At 49.5% G+C, this 20884-nt stretch overlaps 1 protein-coding gene across 2 annotated transcripts in view; it reads right to left on the bottom strand.

Annotated features, from left to right (window-relative positions):
* LARGE2 (LARGE xylosyl- and glucuronyltransferase 2) overlaps positions 1-20884 on the bottom strand; it is a 293938-nt gene that overhangs the window by 8639 nt on the left and 264415 nt on the right. For both annotated transcript variants that reach the window (XM_078684388.1, XM_078684389.1), the window contains 3 exons: positions 16707-16873; positions 15618-15896; positions 14218-14364 (listed from right to left, as the gene is read on the bottom strand). In XM_078684388.1, the coding sequence (XP_078540514.1) occupies positions 14218-14364; positions 15618-15896; positions 16707-16873 (593 nt within the window). The remainder of the gene's footprint in view (positions 1-14217; positions 14365-15617; positions 15897-16706; positions 16874-20884) is intronic.

The following is a 20884-nucleotide window of genomic DNA, read 5'->3' as shown; positions in this document are numbered from 1 at the left end:
AGGGTGGGGACTTCGACTGTAAATGTGTGTGGGAACGGGCTCAAAGGGAGTTCCGGGAATGTCTTTTTCATACATCAAAGCTTTAACATGAATGTGTAATGTACAATAAAGTCATAAACTTGTGTATAAGAGGCCAGGCCTCAGGGATGCAGTTAGAGCACCTCAGAACGATACCTTCTGTCCGTTTCGTTGTGTTCTCCTCCGGAGAGAATAAAAACCTTGTTTCCTGCTTTCCAGTCTCCAGCGCCTGCCTCTTCATTGATTAAATAACTAGAGGGTCACAGAGGCAATACCGCCGGGCAAATATCGATTGTCCCCGACCCGCCTCAGGTTTTTACAATTGGCGTCCCAAGCGTGGGGCCCATCAGCGACTCGTGGATCCAGTGGGAGAGGTCCCGACGACAGAGTGAACGACTGCAACGATCGGGAGAGCTCTTGCCCAATAGACCCTCGTCTGGCAACCGATCATCCGAACTTCACTAGTTCCGAACAGACCTCTCTCGAGTGATCTACGGTCCTGACTGGGGACCATCAGGAGTGCCGTGAGAAATACGAGAAAAAGAGGACGATCGGGCGCTGGATTCGGAAGACAAGAAACTGTCCACATGGTCCGGGTAAGGTCGTGTAATCACGACAAGTTGCGAAATAATTGCTTGTTTGCTTGATTGTTTAAAAATACTAGTATTGCTCTTTTTATTTTATTTGGAGATTCACTGTCTACAAACGGAGAAACAACGGGCTCTCTCTTTGCAAGCAGTGGAGGATAGGTAGGGCAGCAGCCGTGCTTATTTTTTCTCCCCCACTCAATAATTACTTGAAACTGAACTGTTGTTCGCAAAACTATTGTTTCCTGGAGATTCCCTGTCTGCAAACAGGGAAGAGACCACCCTTTTTGCAGATAGTGAAAAGGGTAGGTAACGCAGATCTTTGCGGACCTACTCATTCTCCCCATTGTTATTTATTGGTCTTTTTTTGTTATTTTTGATCCATGAGGTATTCACTGCCTGCAAACAACGTTGAATAGAAATATTCTGTCCGGTCTTTGCACCTAGTGATAAGATAGGCAGTGCTGACTTTTTAGTCCCTCGTTACGAGCCGTCATGTCTGTCTTCTCCCCACTGATTAATAGCCTGTTTAGCCCGGACCGTGTATTAGAGGTGGACCATATAGCTCCACTAGAAGGCACCCCTAATAAGGACATGTTCATAAACTATGGATTAGTCACCATAGCCTATAATAAAATTGTGGCACAGGTATACCGAAAATAGTCAAGACAAACAGTGGCCACTGACAGGATCCTTTGACCTTGATAAAATAGAAACGTTAGAAATAGCCCTTCGAAATAATAAGACAACGCCAATTATGCTCGACAGTCTGGGTATGTGGCGCAGAGAGGCTATGCAACGACAGAGAAAAGACGAGGACAAACCAAGTAGAGAAATATACCGACAGGACAACCCCAGGACATCGCTACCCACAACTTATCCCCCGACACTATGCAAAAGACGACCAGACTTAGGGCCAGCCCAATGCGCTTTTTGTAGGTATGTCGGACACTGGAAAGCCCAATGCCCGACTCTACTGAGCGTGAGTAAAGGCAAAGGGCCGACAGGAACGACAGACCGGCAGTACAAGAAAAAGCGCGAGACAAAGAAGAACCCGACTTACATAGACAGACCAGACAGAACCACCACGTTTGATTATGCCCGATGGCACAGATTTCGCCAGGACAATTTCAGCGGCATGCTCAAGTTTTCCTAGGTCGGGCAACGTCAAGACGGGAACCCAGCCTTGTTTCAAATTCACTGACGGAAAGAGATAATTATGACCAATAACTGTTTTATATTCGTCTTGGGTCTTTGTATGTCGTACTTGTACTGTCCCCCCGTCTGAGTTTGTGTGTATGTAATGTACAAATCTGCGTCATCCCTCTACACGTGTTTCCGTGTTACTCAACCTCTGTTAGCAGAAACTTAGCATAAAAACAACCTGAAAAGAAAGAAATGGTAAAACAAAATCCGTAGACCATTAATGAACTTGAACTTTTAATTTAACACAACAAACAAGGAATAATAACGGTAAACTGTAGAAAATGAAAGTCAAACAGAACATCCCCCCCCCCCATTCTGGAACCTTCCAAAGTAGGGCAGGGTTACGGCTACGCCCAACCAACGGCAACCCATATAAGGCGGGCCCCGCCGCCAACTCTTGGTCAGGAAATCTTAACGTATGGGGGAGCCGGAGGAGAGGCAGGAGCCAGCAGCCGGGGCAGTTGTAGGTAGTCCCGCCACATGTCTCTTCAGCCAGCCGCAACGGGCCTGGATAGACTTAAGTAGTCCCGCCACATGTCCAGAGGAGAACGAGGCACCTTTTTTCCTTTTCTCTTCCGTAACAGCCGCAGCAGCTCTGGACGGCGGGATGTCCTGCACGTACCTCCACAACAATTTGTCCAAGTTGGGCTGGGAGGGAGAGGCGACGCGGACGAGCCTCTCCCACCTCCACCGATAGGAGGTTTCCCAGCCCCCGGCCCGACGCCGAACACCCCCAGTCAGGCGATGGTGCCAATACTTCCACAGCACCGAACACACCATGGTGGCACCCCAGTACTTGCGCAGCACCGAACGTACAATGGTGGCCATATTCTCGGAACACCGAACCTGCAATGACTGCACTGATACTCGTGCCGCGCCGAATGCGCGCCACAGGTGGCCATACTCCCACAGCACCGAGCACAGGACTTGGGGAACACCGGGTGTGGAGAGACCTTCCTGCGGGGCGATGAAAAGGAGCGGCATGGAGTGCACCGGGAGAAGGAGACGATGCGGACGAGTCTCCCTCGCCCCCCCAGGTGGGGGCATCACAGCTGCACCCCAGCCGAACGTCCCGCTTTCACAAAACAGAGCCCTCTTCCGTTCACTCCGAAGGATCTCTCCCACTCTTGCAAACTCGACGAGAGTGGCCCCTGCAGGGCCTCAAAATGGCGTCTGGGTCCGCTGGAAGGCGGGCCCCGGCCACTAGAGTAACTTTGACCAGCAATATAACTCGAACATTTGCCCCCTGGAGCACGAGCCCCCATCTCCGACAGCGTCTCCGCAGCCTTGAAGATCCTACAAAGGTCCCCGGCGGAACCTTCGGCCTTTGCAGGTTTCCGGTAAGGGACGGCTGCCTTGAGCGCCAACGAAACAAACATGACATTGCCACTCCTTCTGTTAGCATGAATTCTAGAACTGCCGAAAAGGACTCTGGTCCAAACTGCCAGTAATGGGAAACATTTCCCCCTGATGCTGCTTCCGGACTGAACCGGCCCCGCCCAAAATGGCGCTGGTATCAATCGGAACTTACGAACACCTCGTGGTGTTCCTTCGCACTAATATAAACTTGATGTTCTGAGATTTTATATGATCCTTTGTACACTTGGTTAGAAAAGACAAGGAGAACTCACTCGACGAACAGTATGAAAGGATCCCCGTTACAAATGTTGATTACAAATGTACAATGTATTATATTTTTATAACTGATGTAAACCTCATTTACGACGCTCACGTACGGTATGCATATAGGAAATCTGATTACCACTATTATGATTATGCTTCTAAATTATGAAAATAAATGCCCCCGAACCCCCAGCCAATTAATAGACGTTTTAGTCTCTTACCAATGAATGAGTAAAACTTTCCGATGTTTTTATTGCTGCAAACGACACCCCACTGTACGCACTTTAGCCATCGCCACGACCGGCCAAATACGACCGCACCCTCATAATCCTCATGCTGAAATGATTTTGCAAAATAAAGTTTTTGAAACTATGGACGGGTATTGCATGCCTTATTTTAAAAATGTGGGATCGGTGGGAAAGTTCTTTTCTGTGCACCCTACTCTGCTCTCTCTTTAAGGTTAAAAGAAGATGGTTGCCCAGCCCTGGAGGACGGATCGGATCGACAACACGACACTCCGCCTTCAAAGTACGCGACTGACTCATGACCTCTCGCGTAGAGGAAGACTTCGACTTCCAAGGATGGGTAAAACGAACGGTGTAAATGAGGGAATGTAAAAGGAGGGTGAAATGAAATAATGTAAATGTGATAAAGTACAACGTTCCAAAGTATCAGGGAACGGAGCTGACCCAAGAACCAAAGAACCTTAGAACGCCACAGCGTTGAAAGAGGTTTAAGGATCCCGATAGTGAGATACATCCTTTGACTAGATACCTCGCACTAAGCACCTCTGGTTTCCTTTTTACGTTTCCCCGCACACGACCTATATGGACACACTACCCCCCCCGACTCCAGAAATCATATCCCCGGGGACCCTGCCCCGAGGAGGAAAAACGAGTAAGAGGTAAGTAAAGGTCTTATGAATCCATGTGTTTGAATATGCGCGAATGCTGTCTCCCCCACCCCTTTTTCCTCCCTCTGCAGGTTACATCAGAGATTACAGCCAAGGTGTGGCGAAGATCTGAAGCCTTGCCATGTCAATACACGAAGCGGACTAGCGCCGCAAGGTGGTGTCTAAGCACGCCTGCAAACTACTCACGTATTGAACAAATCCGAAAAATTAGCACAACCTGATAAAAAGTGATCACCCTTAAACCAGACCGGACGAATGAACCCATGTCACGTATGATGCGAAACTATGAGGGAATGTGTGTATGTGTGACTGAGGCGTCGGCCTAACTGGTCGAAGGACCGAGAATGCGAGAAAGTGCGACAAAATGGTACCTCCTTTCTTCTTTCCTTTTTCTCAAGGCACGTCCCCTCTACCCTGTCTAATGCTCAAACTGCATGATTACAAGATTCTAACGCAGACCCGTGAATGCCCTTTACTGTGTAATGCACTAAATAGCCTTTCTTGAATACACTGCCACCCTCTCTGTTGCACGTGTACTATTTAGCCTGCCGTTGCTCTCTCTCTCTCTCTCTCTCTCTCTCTCTCTCTCTCTCTCTCTCTCTCTCTCTCTCTCTCTCTCTCTCTCTCTCTCTCTCTCTCTCTCCCTCTCTCCCTCTCTCCCTCTCTCTCTCTCTCTCTCTCTCTCTCTCCCTCTCTCTCTCTCTCCCTCTCTCTCTCTCTCCCTCTCTCTCTCCCTCTCTCCCTCTCTCCCTCTATTTTTGCACTCCCACTCTTCCGAGTGATTAGCCCCGAAATTGGCAGATTGCCACCCCTAGCACACCTCCTAATTGGCTTCAAATACCGTCAGTATTTGCACAAAAACGTGTCTTTAATACAATCACCCTGAGGCCGCGTCATTACCTCTCCTTTTCCGCTAGAAGTCAATGAACCGAGGTTGGGCCGAAGGGAAAGGACAGGTAAGGCGACAGAGGTTCCCTAATCTGGCCCGAAATAAGGGAACTACAGGTCAACGGCTCCTATGGTATAAAACAAGGACCTCAGAATACGCGACCCTCCCCTCCCCGAAATGTCGCAATACCCAAAACCGGAAAAATGATCACCCCTGTTACCTCCCCTGTATCAGCCGCCCAAAAACTGGAATTATGAAACTACCCCTCATTTCCGGTTGTGAGAGATGGGTCGATTTATGCCCTTACCACAAGTTTCCTATGTCCCTGGTTGTTTCCCATAAAACCCCTGTCCTTCCTAATTAAGTAATCGGGCTGTAAAAGGTTACGTAGGATCCAGAATGATGTTTTACAAGGTTAACAGACTAGTCCAAGGTAAAGAAATCATCAAAATAAACCCCGTAGTAGTTGAAAAGCAGGATGCATCAATAGAAAGGAAATGTTTAGCCATGTTCGTCTCCCGGCAAAATACCTGCGTAGTAAATAATTGTAAAGGAAAGTCATAGTAAATCCAACAAGCCCGTCTCCGGTCATTCATATGCCAGTTGTGAACACCAATATAACGGGCATTTTCATTCTTTGCCTGGAGCTGGGAGAGAAATAGACTTTTTGATTATCTTCATCTGCAAATTCTCTAAAGACTGTCTTTTCAAACTTGTTTAAGGGTACTGCTGTTGGAGGAGAGAAGGACCGGATGTGGGAGCACGAGGCCTGACTGCAGACTAAGGAACACCTGCGACATTAGCCAAGGCGAGACCACGACAGAAAAGAGCTGCAGGACGAGGCACTGTTTTCGACAACATGAGAAGAAAGGGTCGACCTGATGCCCCTGCTCGATGTCCAGTGTCTGTCGACAAGTCCCCGCTCTCTGAATTCGGTCACACGCTCGCCTATTGGAAGTCTCTCGTTCCCCTAGTTTGTTCCTAATTTGGCCTTGCTCCATCCCCCTTTTCCTCTGACCTACCCTATGGACTGTTTTGAACGCTCTTCTTCCATCTGAACTTTCTGACAATCACCTCAAAGGACACAGGGCGAAAGGGACCTTTCCGACCAGGAACGCGAGGAAAGGGTCGTGCCCTGCAACGCAGAACTTAGAACCGAGCTGGACTCGTAGCTCCACCGCCGGTGCTCAACAGCGCCAACGAAAGGCAGCAAAGAACATTTGACATCCCCAATCGCCGTTTCTGCTAGACCTCATTCCTCTCCCAGCCGCCCTTGTATTGATCATGCTCCAATCCGAACCTGATATATATGTAATAACCTGCCAGTATGAAATATGCTTGCTGCTCTCGCTACAGAATCGTTTTTGTATTGCATTTCTATGACTTTCCTGCTAGACAAATTGATCAAAGTTTATCAAATAGGCCCACCTCCTAAAAAACTAGAAATGTTAAAATGTATTGTTTACGACTCTTTTCATCTAGGGTTCCTACCGTTTTCTTTCTCATGCCCACCACAATAGAACCGAGTAGAAAATGAACCAGCAAGATGTCTTGAATATGTTAAAGGGAGGACTGTTGAAAATTAGTACGTTTTGGTGAACATTATCTGCGCCATCTTGCCTCTCCCCCTGATGCCACACTTTTGTCGTGCGCGCCCGCCATTTTGTTAGATGCCCCGATCAGAACGAACCCTTTTGCATGCCGCTGGCCCCTGACATAGCCTTTCGCCTTCACTAAGCCTGCACGCTGACCACCCCCTGCTTGCACCTGCCTTGAGTCATAAAACCCCTCTTCGGCGCTGCTCTGCCCCAGGCCCTCATCCTGTTCCCAGCGCGACACCTCCCTGCTTCCCTTTCATGATCTCCGGCCCTTAGATGCAAACCCCCTTCTTCCCCGTGTGCCCGTTTTGTCTTCCCCGTTCCCAGGCCGACACCCAGCTCTGCCGATACCATCCCTTGCCCCTCCCCGTACAATAGAAAGCTTCCCCCATCAAAGGATCCCCGGGTTGATCAAAGCCCCCACTCCATGAGATCCGATCAAACCCCCACATTCCGTGAATCGGCGGAATATCCAGCTGCGTGATACTCATCACCTGTTGTGACTAGGGTGGGGACTTCGACTGTAAATGTGTGTGGGAACGGGCTCAAAGGGAGTTCCGGGAATGTCTTTTTCATACATCAAAGCTTTAACATGAATGTGTAATGTACAATAAAGTCATAAACTTGTGTATAAGAGGCCAGGCCTCAGGGATGCAGTTAGAGCACCTCAGAACGATACCTTCTGTCCGTTTCGTTGTGTTCTCCTCCGGAGAGAATAAAAACCTTGTTTCCTGCTTTCCAGTCTCCAGCGCCTGCCTCTTCATTGATTAAATAACTAGAGGGTCACAGAGGCAATACCGCCGGGCAAATATCGATTGTCCCCGACCCGCCTCAGGTTTTTACAACTATCCATATATGACAGTTCCTCCCGCGCGCAGCGTTCACGCGCAGCGACCGCGCCCAATCCGCGCCGAAGGTGCGCCAAAGGTAAGCCCGTCTACGCCCGTCCGCGCCTGGACCGCGCCCAGCGCCAGACCCCCTGCCCCTCGCGCTGCCCAGCCCCCCCGCATTACCTACGATGCCGCCACCCTCCTAGCCCGTAACCCCGGCCGCTCCCCCAACTGCATCCAAGCCGCTCCTGGACATACCCATGGACCTTTCTCTTGCTACTCCTGCAAATTCATCGGCACCGACAACATCCTCTCTACGACCACACCACAGATTCCCGACCCCCATCACCTACAATGCATCCTTCTCAACACCCGATCGGTCCACAGACACGCCATTGACCTTTGGAATCTACTAGACACCATCTCTCCAGACGTCGCCTTCCTAACAGAAACATGGATGAACGCTTCCTCCGCCCCAGACATCACCATTGCCATCCCTGAAGATTATAAGATCACACGCAAGGACCGTACCGGCCACACAGGAGGAGGAATCGCTATCGTCCATAAAAAATCAATCCGCATCTCAACCAGCTCCGACGTCAACCTCGCCAACTCTGAACACCTTCACTTCCAGATCCACATCGACCCCAAGACCACACTCAGAGGCACACTCCTCTACAGACCACCAGGACCCCGCGCAAAATTCAGCGAAGATATCACGGACTTCATCACTCCACACGCGCTCCCCTCCAAAGATTACATCCTTCTGGGAGACCTCAACTTTCACCTTGAAAAGAACAACGACCGCAACACCACCACCCTCTTGGACAACCTCGCCAACCTCGGACTTAAACAACTGGTCACTTCCCCCACCCACATCGCAGGTCACACACTCGACCCCATCTTCACCTCCAGCAATCTTGTATCCTTCAGCCATACTACGGATCTCCTCTGGACTGACCACAGCTGCGTGCACTTCACCTACAACAAGCCGAAACCCATCAACCACCTCCAACCAACTCTGCAAAGAAACTGGAACAAAGTCACCATCGACCAGATCTCCTCATCGCTCCTTCTAAACACCCCAGCCCACTCTTCTAACCCAGACCAAGCCGCCGCCAACTTCACCCTATGGTTATTCAACACCGCCGACACCTTAGCACCACTGAAAAAACGTCAAAACAAACCTGGCAGCAAGAAGGCCTCATGGTTCAATGATGATCTTAAGAAGTCCAAGAAACTCTGCCGCTCCCTTGAAATGGCTTGGAAAAAAGACCCAACCACTAGCACCAAGGACGCCTTCAAAAACGCCACCCGCTCACACCACCAACTAATCCGAAAGGCCTAGAAAACAGCATTCAAGGATCGACTAGACAACAACGCCCACAACAGCAAGGAACTTTTCAACATCGTCAAGGAATTTACCAATCCCTCAGCCAACTCCAACGACATCACCCCCTCTCAAGCCCTCTGCGACTCCCTTGCCTCATTCTTCCACAACAAAATTGCAGACATCCACAACAGCTTCGACAACCAACCCGGAGACCAACCCACCCAACCATATGTTGAACATTCTCCCCCCTTGAACACCCTTAACGACTGGAACCCAATCTCCACTGAGGACACCATCCGCCTGATGAACTCCATCCACTCGGGATCTCCCACAGACCCATGTCCTCACTACATCTTCAACAAAGCAGACTCCATCATAGCACCGCACCTCCGAGACGTCATCAACTGCTCCTTCAACTCCGCCACCTTCCCGGAAAGCTGGAAACACGCTGAACTCACCGCCCTTCTGAAAAAACCCACAGCGGACCCCACCGAACTCAAAAATTACCGCCCCATATCACTCCTCCTTTCCCGGCCAAAGTCATCGAGAAAGCTGTCAACAACCAGCTCGCCGCTTTCCTCGAAGCCAACAAATCCCTCGACTCCTCACAATCTGGCTTCCGAGCAAAACACAGCACTGAGACCGCCCTCATCGCAGCAACAGACGACATTCGAACTCTACTGGACAATGGAGACACAGTCGCCCTCATCCTCCTTGACCTCTCTGCAGCCTTCGACACAGTCTGCCACAGCACCCTTTTACAACGCCTCAGAAACATCGGAATACAAGGAAAAGCACTTGAATGGATCACCTCGTTCCTCACCGGAAGAACCCAGAAAGTCCGCCTTCCACCATTCAAGTCCGAGGCCACTGAAGTCATCTGTGGCGTACCACAAGGATCCTCACTCAGTCCCACCCTCTTCAACGTATACATGAGCCCCCTCGCGGCCATCGCACGCCAACACAACCTCAACATCATCTCTTACGCGGATGACACTCAACTGATCCTTTCTCTCACCAATGACCCCAGCACCGCCAAAACTAACCTACACGAAGGAATGAAAGAAGTTGCCGAATGGATGAAACACAGCCGTCTGAAACTGAACTCAGATAAAACAGAAGTCCTCATCCTAGGCACATCCCCCTCTGCATGGGACGACTCTTGGTGGCCGGAAGCCCTTGGAAAAGCACCCATCCCGACAGACCACGCACGGAACCTAGGCGTTATCCTGGACTCTTCACTTTCAATGAACAGACAAGTCAGCGCCGTATCCTCATCCTGTTTCAACATTCTTCGCATGCTCAAAAAAACATTTCGCTGGATCCCTACCGAAACCAGAAAAACAGTCACCCATGCTCTGGTCACGAGCCGACTGGACTACGGAAACACCCTCTACGCAGGTACTACCGCTAAACTCCAGAAGAAACTCCAACGAATCCAAAACGCATCAGCCAGGATCATATTAGACATCCCGCGTAACGAACACATCTCTGGTCACCTGAAAGACCTCCACTGGCTACCCGTCAATAAGAGGATCACTTTCCGACTGCTAACCCACGCACATAAATCACTCTACGACATCGGACCAGAATGCCTCAACTCACGACTATCCTTCTACACCCCCTCCCGCCAACTACGTTCTTCCAGCCAAGCTCTCGCCACTGTACCTCGCATCAACAAGACAACCATGGGAGGCAGATCCTTCTCATACCTGGCTGCTAAAACATGGAACTCACTCCCCACTTACCTTCGCCTTACCCAGAACCACCTAGCATTCAGAAAGCAACTTAAAACGTGGATATTTGACAAGTAAGCCTCTTCCCCTCCCTAAGCGCCTTGAGACCCTCTGGGTAGGTAGTGCGCTATATAAATTCTCTGACTTGACTTGACTTGACATATTATTAATTTGTTATGTAGATCTATCACTGAAAGCCACTATCGAGAACAACATATTCTAAATCTGGTTATTCACTGCTATGATGTAGCAACAGAGGGGCACAAAAGCTATTTCTCACTCTTGCGACACCATAACAGAAGTCCAGTCTGCGGACAGGACTCTCTGAGGGGGAACATCCTTTACGACGCGGATGTTACCCCGCAGTACCGTTACAACGCGTATCTTAGAACGCAAGTCGTAACCACGCATGCGCTGGAGGGCGCTAAAGGACAAGGAATAGTAGATCTACTATTCCAACACCTTCCCTCCTGTACGTAGGCTGGTGTTGGAATAGTAAATTAAACTATTACTAAGTCCGCACCCCTACAGCGCAAGTCGTGGTAACGACTTGCGTTGTAAAATACGCGTTGTAGCGGTACGCGTGGTAATACCACGCGTCGTAACAACGTACATCCCTCTCTGAGAGCCTATCAGGGCAGCACCGCCTCTCTGCTCCGATGGAGAGCAGGGAGCACAGCTCCAGGACAGGAGAGTGAGGAAAGGCACTGAGGGTGGGGGGAATGAGGCCAGGTATGTCTGTTGTTTGTTTACATCTGGGACAAGGAGGAAAGAAGCCATGTTAAGTATGGCTGCTGCATTAATCCTCTGCGAAGCAGATGAAAACAAGAGTTGATGGTTTAGGGAGCCATACAGAACATAACATGTGAAATGGGTAAAAAGTGAGTAACAGGAATGTTTGTCATCACTGAGGTCTGAATGACATCACAGACAACTCCTGGTTTGCTCTCGTCTATTTGGCAACAGTCTGAACCCCCTCAGTGAAAAACACTCCTGTTGTTCACTGTTATCTGTATATAAGTCTATATATCACAGGTACTTGTAAAGCGCATGCGCAGTAGATGAGGATTCAAAATGTAAGACTAGGCAACCGAGAAGTGTAAACATCAACAGGTAGGAGAGAGAACCCATCTGTGGACAAGAGGCACCAGTCAAGCACGCTCCACTACGTGGGTCAGGGGTACAATTATTGAGGCTGCACCAATTAAGAGAGATAAAACCACAACGTTTCTTCAGCATACGACAAATTCTGTACACTCCTACCTCGAAGCCCTCTTCATCAAGGTAGAACCAGACTGCGGCCACTACATCGTTAGGGTAAGCTTTCATGTATTTTCTACTCCATCAGCTTCAACATTTCTATTAAAATGATTTCATTTATTTTACCCTTTAAAGTAATAATGCCAAACTCCGCACTGTACCTTAAATATTAAATGATTGTAAAATAATTCAGAATAATCCAATTTGTAATGAATTTGCATTTTAAAAAAATTCAATTAGTTATTCCTAAAATAATAGATTTACATTTAGACCTGCCCCTCAACTTTAATGAAATTAAAATAACTAAGGTAAAATGTGTTTAAATACATATTCATACCCAGGTCCTAATATCAACATTATTTCTTTCATGCAACAAGGCCTGAGGAGGGAACTCACGGATAGGGAGCGCGGCAGGATCCGGCCTGCATGGCTTTGGGGAACACGCTGACTGGCAAGGGTGAGAGCCTGGGTATGGGAAGCGGGCTGCGTGGAGCAGTATGAGCTCGAAGGAGAGCTTTACGAAACACGCCGCAGGGAAACACGCTGTTGGAAAAAGGACCGAGCCTAGAAATAGAGTTCGCTCTTTTTGTCCGACTTGTGGGGCAGAATCGGAGCCATCCCGACGACCGCGCTGCCCACAACCGAACTGTGTGGGGGGTTCATCTGGATCAGTGAATGCAAAATATCTTATTTATGTTCTATGGGATGAAGGAAGGAGGACATGGGTTCTATGGTAGATCTTGAAAAGGAAGGTTACATTTCTGGGGGGGAAATGAGGGAAGAACGGGGGAGCGGTGCGAAGACTGGTTAACATCCCTCCTCTTGGAGTTGGAGTCACTGATCCACGTACAGGAGCTCCAGGGGCATTCAATCAAGGATTTATAAAGCACGGCAAATCACTTGTGAGAGTCTTAAGGCGCTGGAATTGCGAACTACTCTTTTCGAACTGCTCAATGGGGTCGCCCAGCGGCCTCCATTAAGTAGGTTCTGGGAGATAGGCGGGGCTTGGCGGAGGCGGGACAAAGACGGCATGCAGGAGAAGCAATGAGGGAAAAACAAGGAGAAAGCAATGAAAACAAGGGAAAAGCAAAGAGAAGGCACACAAACGAGGAAAAAAGGCAAGAGAAAGCAGTGAAAACAAGGGAAAAGCAAAGAGAAGGAACTCCAAAAGCAAGAAAACCGGAGCAAGAGCAACGCAGCAGCACGGGGTGAGGTGGCCTTGAACTGTGGGGCTTTACCACCGCCTTCTTAGGCTAAGATGGGAGAATGTTAGATAAATAAAGAAGTATTTGGAGTGAAGATTTAAAGCGGACATCTCAGTAGAACATCTACTTTCAAAAGTAAAGTAGATTAAAGCTTGTGGCTTCCCTGAGGAAAAGCTATTTCAGTAATTACTAGGGAGATGCAAGTATAAGAGTAGATCCTGTCGCCATCGAACTTATGCTCGTAATGTAGTAACCGCTCTCCGGCTATCTAACGTGGAGGTGTGACGGTGTTCAAGATTTCTGGGGAGATGGGTTATTGACAACCTTGACGACTGAAAGGAATAGGAACTATAGAAAACATTCCAATCAAAGGTAGTTTATTTAGTTTGACTCCCAATCTCCAGTGGTAATGGCTGTACGAAGCGGTGTACGTAAAGTATACAAGACGGATAGCCGAAATTGAACTGGTCGTGCCGAGTGGATACAACACGCAATGGTCCATGAGCTACAGAACAAATGACCCAAGAGGTGATGACACTTAAGACTCGCAAAACAACGGAATGCATCCGTTCCTGAGCTTTTCCTTTAAAGTGTTTTTGTACACTAATTATCAAATGTGCCTGTATCTCTGAGAGGCTGCTTGCAACAGTCTATTTCATTTAGGTTTTGTATTCAAATCTGAAAACTAAATGAGCTCTGTTTATCTTATATCTTTCGCAGGGGCGCTCACAGGCCAATTTTACTGTGAGATTAGAATGGTTTTTAATTATTATTATTTCTGCACAGGGTGCTAACACAGTTTTACCTGTTGATAACAGAAAATGCAAAATTTTAAAACTATTGCAGAAGTTAAATTGTGCTCAGACCTTTCCAGTAGGCAATGGGCACGGCTACTACTCACTTACACCTATGCGGACAACCACTACAGCACTAAAGATGCATCACCACCTACGCGCCCGCCTGCTAGGGCGATATTTATAGGTTTATAAACTACCCACCTGAGACCCAGATGCTCTTACCTGAATGTATAGAGTGTTCCCATGTCCAGCATAGACAACAGCTCTGCTTTAGATTTGGGGAATGTAAGGCGGTACCGTAGTGTCTCGAAGGCCGGGACGATCAGTGCCCGCTTCTTCACGGCCATGTCCTGCTGAACGATGGACTTCCTGGTCACGGGAGGAAGGGAGAGATGAGAAAACAGTGAGACAAAAAGAAGAGTTACAATGCCACAGAGAGACTCTTTACACCAACATTCAGGAGCAGGTGGTGGGTTGGTACATTTACAGCAGCCCAAACCTTCTAGAAGGCCAGCATGTCTGGGCATCAACCACCACATGCCAGGCAGCCCGGGCATGTAACGGATTCAGTGACTTTCAGGGGCGCCACACCTGCTGTAACACTCCAGACTGCCATATGCCAGTATCTTCAGGGAACAGACTGGTAACAGCAGCAGGGGTGATGTCTGCATAGGATACACCAACGGAGGTCGTAGTGCATAGAGGCGTACCTCTGAGCACTGCGCCCTCACACCCCATGCAGAGGTCACACTTCTGCAGGAAGCGGTGGACTCAACCGTTGCAGAGGGGTTATGATAAATTAGAAGACACTGACTAACCTTCCTGGTGGAGGCCTACTCTGTATACCACACATCCCATCTCTTATCCACCTCTACTCTTCATGTTCCCTCTACAGAATTCAGGAATACGCAAAGAGACCGCTACTCTCCGACTGGGAGCTCGCTGTGGAACATCTCTGGGTACGACTCTTCAGCCGTAGCCGCTTTCAGGCAGGTATCGCGTCGGAAGTGTGCTATGTACATGTGATAAAGCTGGTCTGTCTTCCCTGCTCATCGTGTGATCAACGCCAACATCTCCAACTTACACCTGATGCAGATTCACTCCCACAACCGGTTCCTCACGTACCCAATCACGTGGTTCTGCTGTCCATGAGCACGTGTGTTCAAATGCACAAACATCACACCGCCCTTGCACACCACAGCTCCCCTGTGGAGTTTGAGCAGGACTAAACCCACATCTAGCCTGGACTGTGGGGCTTCATACAAGGGGGTCTCAATTACCTTCAAGGTAGCAAGAAGCTATCATACATTTGTGAAGAGTCAGAATTGTTGGCCATTAGGAATGACTTACCAGTTGACATCAATAAGGCAATATGTAGGCAGCCCACTCAGCAAAGTCCAGAGGTTAGAAGGGTTTCAGAGACACCCTCACTAGGTGACTGAAGGTTCAGGCAAGCTAATGTATTCACACCTAATGCAGACAGTGCAAGTATCCCGCCCAACCAATTCTCCCCCTACTCCCCCCAGTTGCTGCTCTCAACCCTCTCCACTCCAAGACCTCTGTCCTTCGAGGGCCCTAAAGGCGGTACCCAAAGTAGGTGTGTCAGCTTTGCAGGGTCGCACCTGAGATATTCGTAGAGTCCGTACATGGGCAGAAAGTCTATATCTGTCAGGAAGACATAAGGTGTGGCCGCGTGGCTCAGTGCCACGTTTCGCAGCAGGTTTACTGGGTAGAACTGGCCCTCCTTGTACACCACATGGTAGCCAATGTTCTTGCGGTTCTGCAGCACCTCGGATGCTTCCGCGTAGCGCAGGAACTGCTGAGCCTCGGCATCGGACATGTACAGCGCCAGGCTGATGGGGCCCTCCCAGTGCTTGCAGATGGCTTCCAGCATCTGTAACCTGCAAAGGACAAGAGAGAAGACGTCAAGAGAAGTGCATGGGTCACCTGGAGTAAAAGAGAAGGAGGGAATCAGAGAGAAGGAAGGATGGATTGTGGGTGACGGGAGGGCATTGCATGGGCAAGGGAGGCAGAGGGCTGCAATTGTCTGTGTAACAAGACGGCTAATGCATGGGCAACCGTGGAGGGTCGGACAGTCTGTGGCACAAGAGAGGTTATGTACAGGGCACAGAGGAGGCGACAGTTAGGAGCCACGTCTGCCACAAGGGTGCTCCATGCCTGGGAAGAGAGGACGATGCCATCAGAGAGTTGCAGAGCACGGGAGAGACCCTGCTCTCAAAGTACATTTTGTTCTATATCTTCATTCGGTCCAAATCTGCAGGGCTGTTTGTTCCAGCCCTGAGATCCACCCACAGTTCTTTCAATGCCCAATCCCACAATACCCGCTTAATGATCAAATACTGACAAACGACGGTGCCAATGCACTTCAATTGTGAGCTGCTGCAACTTCTAATGCATAAAACATGCTGGGCTTTGCCAATGCACCTCAAGCCAAACCCGAAGCACAGAGTTTATCACAGTCACCATTCTGAGCACTCAAGAGCATTGCACCTACAATCATGTTCTGAGATCTAGCCAACTGATGAAAAGTGACCTGCCCAAGGTCACACTGTTGGCATAGAGCAGGGTTTGCCTAAAAAGGGCACTCCACTTCTACACTGCAGCAGAGGAATGACTTCTTCCGGACTGACGAGAAATGACATCCTAATGCTCAGTGCATTCAAAGAGCAGGATGCAGAAGCATCAGAGACCTGTCCATGGAAAGCTGCGCCACAAGGGTCACGTCTGCTCCGTCAGGGGTAGGGATGTAGGGGTCACTCTGCAGGAACCAGAGGTGGATACGATGCGCCGCAATGCGCTCCCGGCGGAAGTCATAGCACTCATCATCCTCATCCAGCGCCTCCAGGGCTCGCTGCAGCTGCAACAGTAAAATAACAATAATCAAAGAAGGGGAAAGAGATTCAAAGAATCCAGAGGTACACAGAAGGAGAGGCACACGGGGATTGGGATCAGAGGTACACAGGGGAAGGAGACAGGTGCACAGGAGGGAGGGGACAGAGGTGCACAGGAGGGAGGGGACAGAGGTGCACAAGAGGAAGAGGACAGATGCGGAAGAGGACAGAGGTGCGGAAGAGGACAGGGGTGCACAGGAGGAAGAGGACAGGGGTGCACAGAAGGGAGGGGACAGAGGTGCACAGGAGGGAGGGGGACAGAGGTGCACAGGAGGGAGGGGACAGAGGTGCACAGGAGGGAGGGGACAGAGGTGCACAGGAGGAACGGGACAGAGGTGCACAAGAGGAAGAGGACAGATGCGGAAGAGGACAGAGGTGCGGAAGAGGACAGGGGTGCACAGGAGGAAGAGGACAGGGATGCACAGAAGGGAGGGGACAGAGGTGCACAGGAGGGAGGGGGACAGAGGTGCACAGGAGGAACGGGACAGAGGTGCACAAGAGGAAGAGGACAGAGATGCGGAAGAGGACAGAGGTGCGGAAGAGGACAGGGGTGCACAGGAGGAAGAGGACGGGTGCACAGAAGGGAGGGGACAGAGGTGCACAGGAGGGAGGGGACAGAGGTGCACAGGAGGGAGGGGACAGAGGTGCACAAGAGGAGGGGGACAGAGGTGCACAAGAGGAGGGGGACAAAGGTGCACAGGAGTAAGGGGACAGAGGTGCACAGGAGGAGGGGGAGAGATGCACGGGAGGAGAGGGGCAGAAGTGCACAGGAGGAGAGGGACAAAGTTGCACAGGAGGAGGGGGACAGAGGTGCACAGGAGGAGAGGCAGAGGTGCAAATGAGGGGCAGAGGTGCAAATGAGGGGCAGAGGTGCAAATGAGGGGCAGAGGTGCAAATGAGGGGCAGAGATGCAAATGAGGGGCAGAGGTGCGAATGAGGGGCAGAGGTGCGAATGAGGGGCAGAGGTGCAAATGAGGGGCAGAGGTGCAAATGAGGGGCAGAGATGCAAATGAGGGGCAGAGATGCAAATGAGGGGCAGAGATGCAAATGAGGGGCAGAGGTGCGAATGAGGGGGCAGAGGTGCACGAGGAGGGTCAGAGGTTTTCAGGCTGTAAGTGGGGGTGCCCATGTCAAAAAGGGGCCCTTTCCTACAGTAGGATTTAGAACTTTGGTCTTCAGACTCCAGACCTCAACACCAAACTCCTTACAAGCTTTGGTCAAACGACCAGGCTGTCCCTGATGAGTGAGAAAACTTCACAGTGAGGTTGTTCAGAGATGTCAGTTGTAAAACAACAAGTAGAAAAGAAGAGAGTTCCTGGGGGCAGTCATGAAGCAAATACAAGAGTATGAGACCTAAAAAATATTTACAGAAAGAACATTATTAATCTGTGCTTCAAACTGCCTGCAGTGATGAAGAGGCAGAAAGTTATGTCCCGGAGAAAGGAGATCTCCTATTCTTAGCACTTGGGGGGTCAAAATAAGTGAGACATCAGCGTGATGACGAGCTGGAATAGCGATTTGGTAAATGTGAATGCACCATTCGACTGAAGATGAGGAAAGCACCCCAAAAAAGGGCCAATCTCACCGCCTCCAAATGTTATGGGAGTGATTTGTTTGCACTTGCAGTTTTCAGGGGGGGTGAGGGTGAGCAGCTTGTAAGCCCCTTCGGTGCCCCCTTTACCGAGGCCTCTTTTACGTGTGGTCCTATACCTAGGTGTATGCTCTGGTGCACGATGCTGCTACCACAACATGTGGTGCAGGGCTTAGCACTAAAAAGTGTGTCCTTGTGGTTTGATGCAATGTCGGGTGACCTTTTTTGAACTCAAGTGCTTCACCCACAAGCTTCTAATATTTCATGCCAAATAAAGTGTGTATTTACTGGTGGTGCCTGAACGCCAAGTGGATTCCCAACATTCCTTTGCAGGAGTGTCTCCGGAGTAGCACGCTGATTGTTTCAGTTGCTTGAAGCTGATACCAGTGTGTTTAGGTCGATTTTACCTTCATATGCTTGTATGTGTTCCTTCCTATACTGCAGACACCATATCAACTCTTACTTTCCTGGCCATCATCATACGTGGCCAGGCGGGGATCATACGTGGCCAGGCGGGGATCATACGTGGCCAGGCGGGGATCATACGTGGCCAGGCGGGGATCATACGTGGCCAGGCGGGAATCATACGTGGCCAGGCGGGAATCATACGTGGCCAGGCGGGGATCATACATGGCCAGGCGGGGATCATACGTGGCCAGGCGGGGATCATACGTGGCCAGGCGGGGATCATACGTGGCCAGGCAGGGATCATACGTGGCCAGGCGGGGATCATACGTGGCCAGGCGGGGATCATACGTGGCCAGGCGGGGATCATACGTGGCCAGGCAGGGATCATACGTGGCCAGGCGGGGATCATACGTGGCCAGGCGGGGATCATACGTGGCCAGGCGGGGATCATACGTGGCCAGGCGGGGATCATACGTGGCCAGGCGGGGATCATACGTGGCCAGGCGGGGATCATACGTGGCCAGGCAGGGATCATACGTGGCCAGGCGGGGAGCAAAGCTTCCCAAACGAATCACAAGTGATCCTTACGAACAAGCATTTCTCCCCAAGATATAGACCCCTTGCTTGGTCTCTCTGGTGGGGCTCCACTCTACGCCTTTGGGTTTACCTGATCGTAACTCTCACTCCGCCTGTTTCAGGGTAACTTGTGTCATCAATGTCATCTTGTGGGGCAGGTGCAAAGTTCCTATTGTAAGTCTGCCACTTTGGTAGTTATGGAAGAGGATCTGGAAGCAATCTTTCAAGTCTTCAACACAACTTCTAACATAGGTAAATCCTGGTTAGAGAGGGATGGTGAGCTCTGAGTCTCATGAGCTCCTGTTACATATATTTACCAAGCACTTTTCATAAAGTCTTCATACATTGCATGAGCCGGCAGGGGGACTTGCTCTCTGATGGGGAAGCTTTGTCGCAGGCAAACATATTGATCTGTTTTAGTATTTTTTTTATTTACAATACTGCAGTTCTAAACCTACTCACTGCCAAAAGTTATCTTCCCAAGGATTTGATCTCGAATGGAACTGCTTTTCTGCCCCCTAGTCTGTGACCTGTACGAGTGCCCCCTTATGGCATTGAGGTTCAGGATCACTTGTATTGGCAGGTTCTGGCGTGGGTTCCTCAATAATTAATAAATCATAGTAGGCATGTTCATCAGTAAATGAGGCGGCATGGTTATGGGAGCGTGGGTCACTTGTTCAAAATCAGTGCAATCAATGCTGAAGCTTCCAATCGGAACAACCAAGGCGTCCGCTGTCCGCACGAGTTTGTTCTAACAACAGACGCCAAATATACTTTGCTTGTTTGCACTATTTCAGTAAAAAATTACTGTATTTAATACTGTGAGCTAGACATGATGCATGCTCAGGAAATTGTTTATTAATAATAAGTTTAGATTAGATATATATCGTTTGAAAATCTAGGTCTAGGACCACTGTCCCTCAGTGCGCTGGCTAGAGTAGGAACAGGCTTCGAAGGACCGTCTGCGCTTCAGATGCTTGCCGATGGTGGCCTCCAACATAGAGGTTTTGGGAGTAGTTTTTTCTGAAATGTCCAATACCCATTTAAGAGACTACTCCAATGTGGGTCTTCGACTTTGGAGACCCCTCTATTTTGTGTTGAGTGTCCAATCAATGTAGCTTAGTTAAAAGCCTCAAGGCTATATCTATGAACAGGTGCAACAGCACAACTTGTCCTCTATTACCTCAATGGTGTTATTGATTAATCAACTTAAACCTCTTAAAAGTTGCTTTTCAAGAACTTTCAAGAGCCCAAGTGAACAACAGCTTCAAACTCTGTGCTTGTCAAACCACCAGAAATGGTTTCTGCATTTGGGTCACAACTTTAAAATGAACTTCAGTCATCGTCTAAGCTCCAAAACTACTTTTGAACATCAACTTGTGGAAAAATGTCATATGTCCTC

The sequence above is a fragment of the Lissotriton helveticus genome, chromosome 3_2 (genome assembly GCF_964261635.1).
Source record: "Lissotriton helveticus chromosome 3_2, aLisHel1.1, whole genome shotgun sequence".
Classification (NCBI taxonomy): Eukaryota; Metazoa; Chordata; class Amphibia; order Caudata; family Salamandridae; genus Lissotriton; species Lissotriton helveticus.
This window is presented reverse-complemented; position numbering and strand designations above follow the sequence as displayed.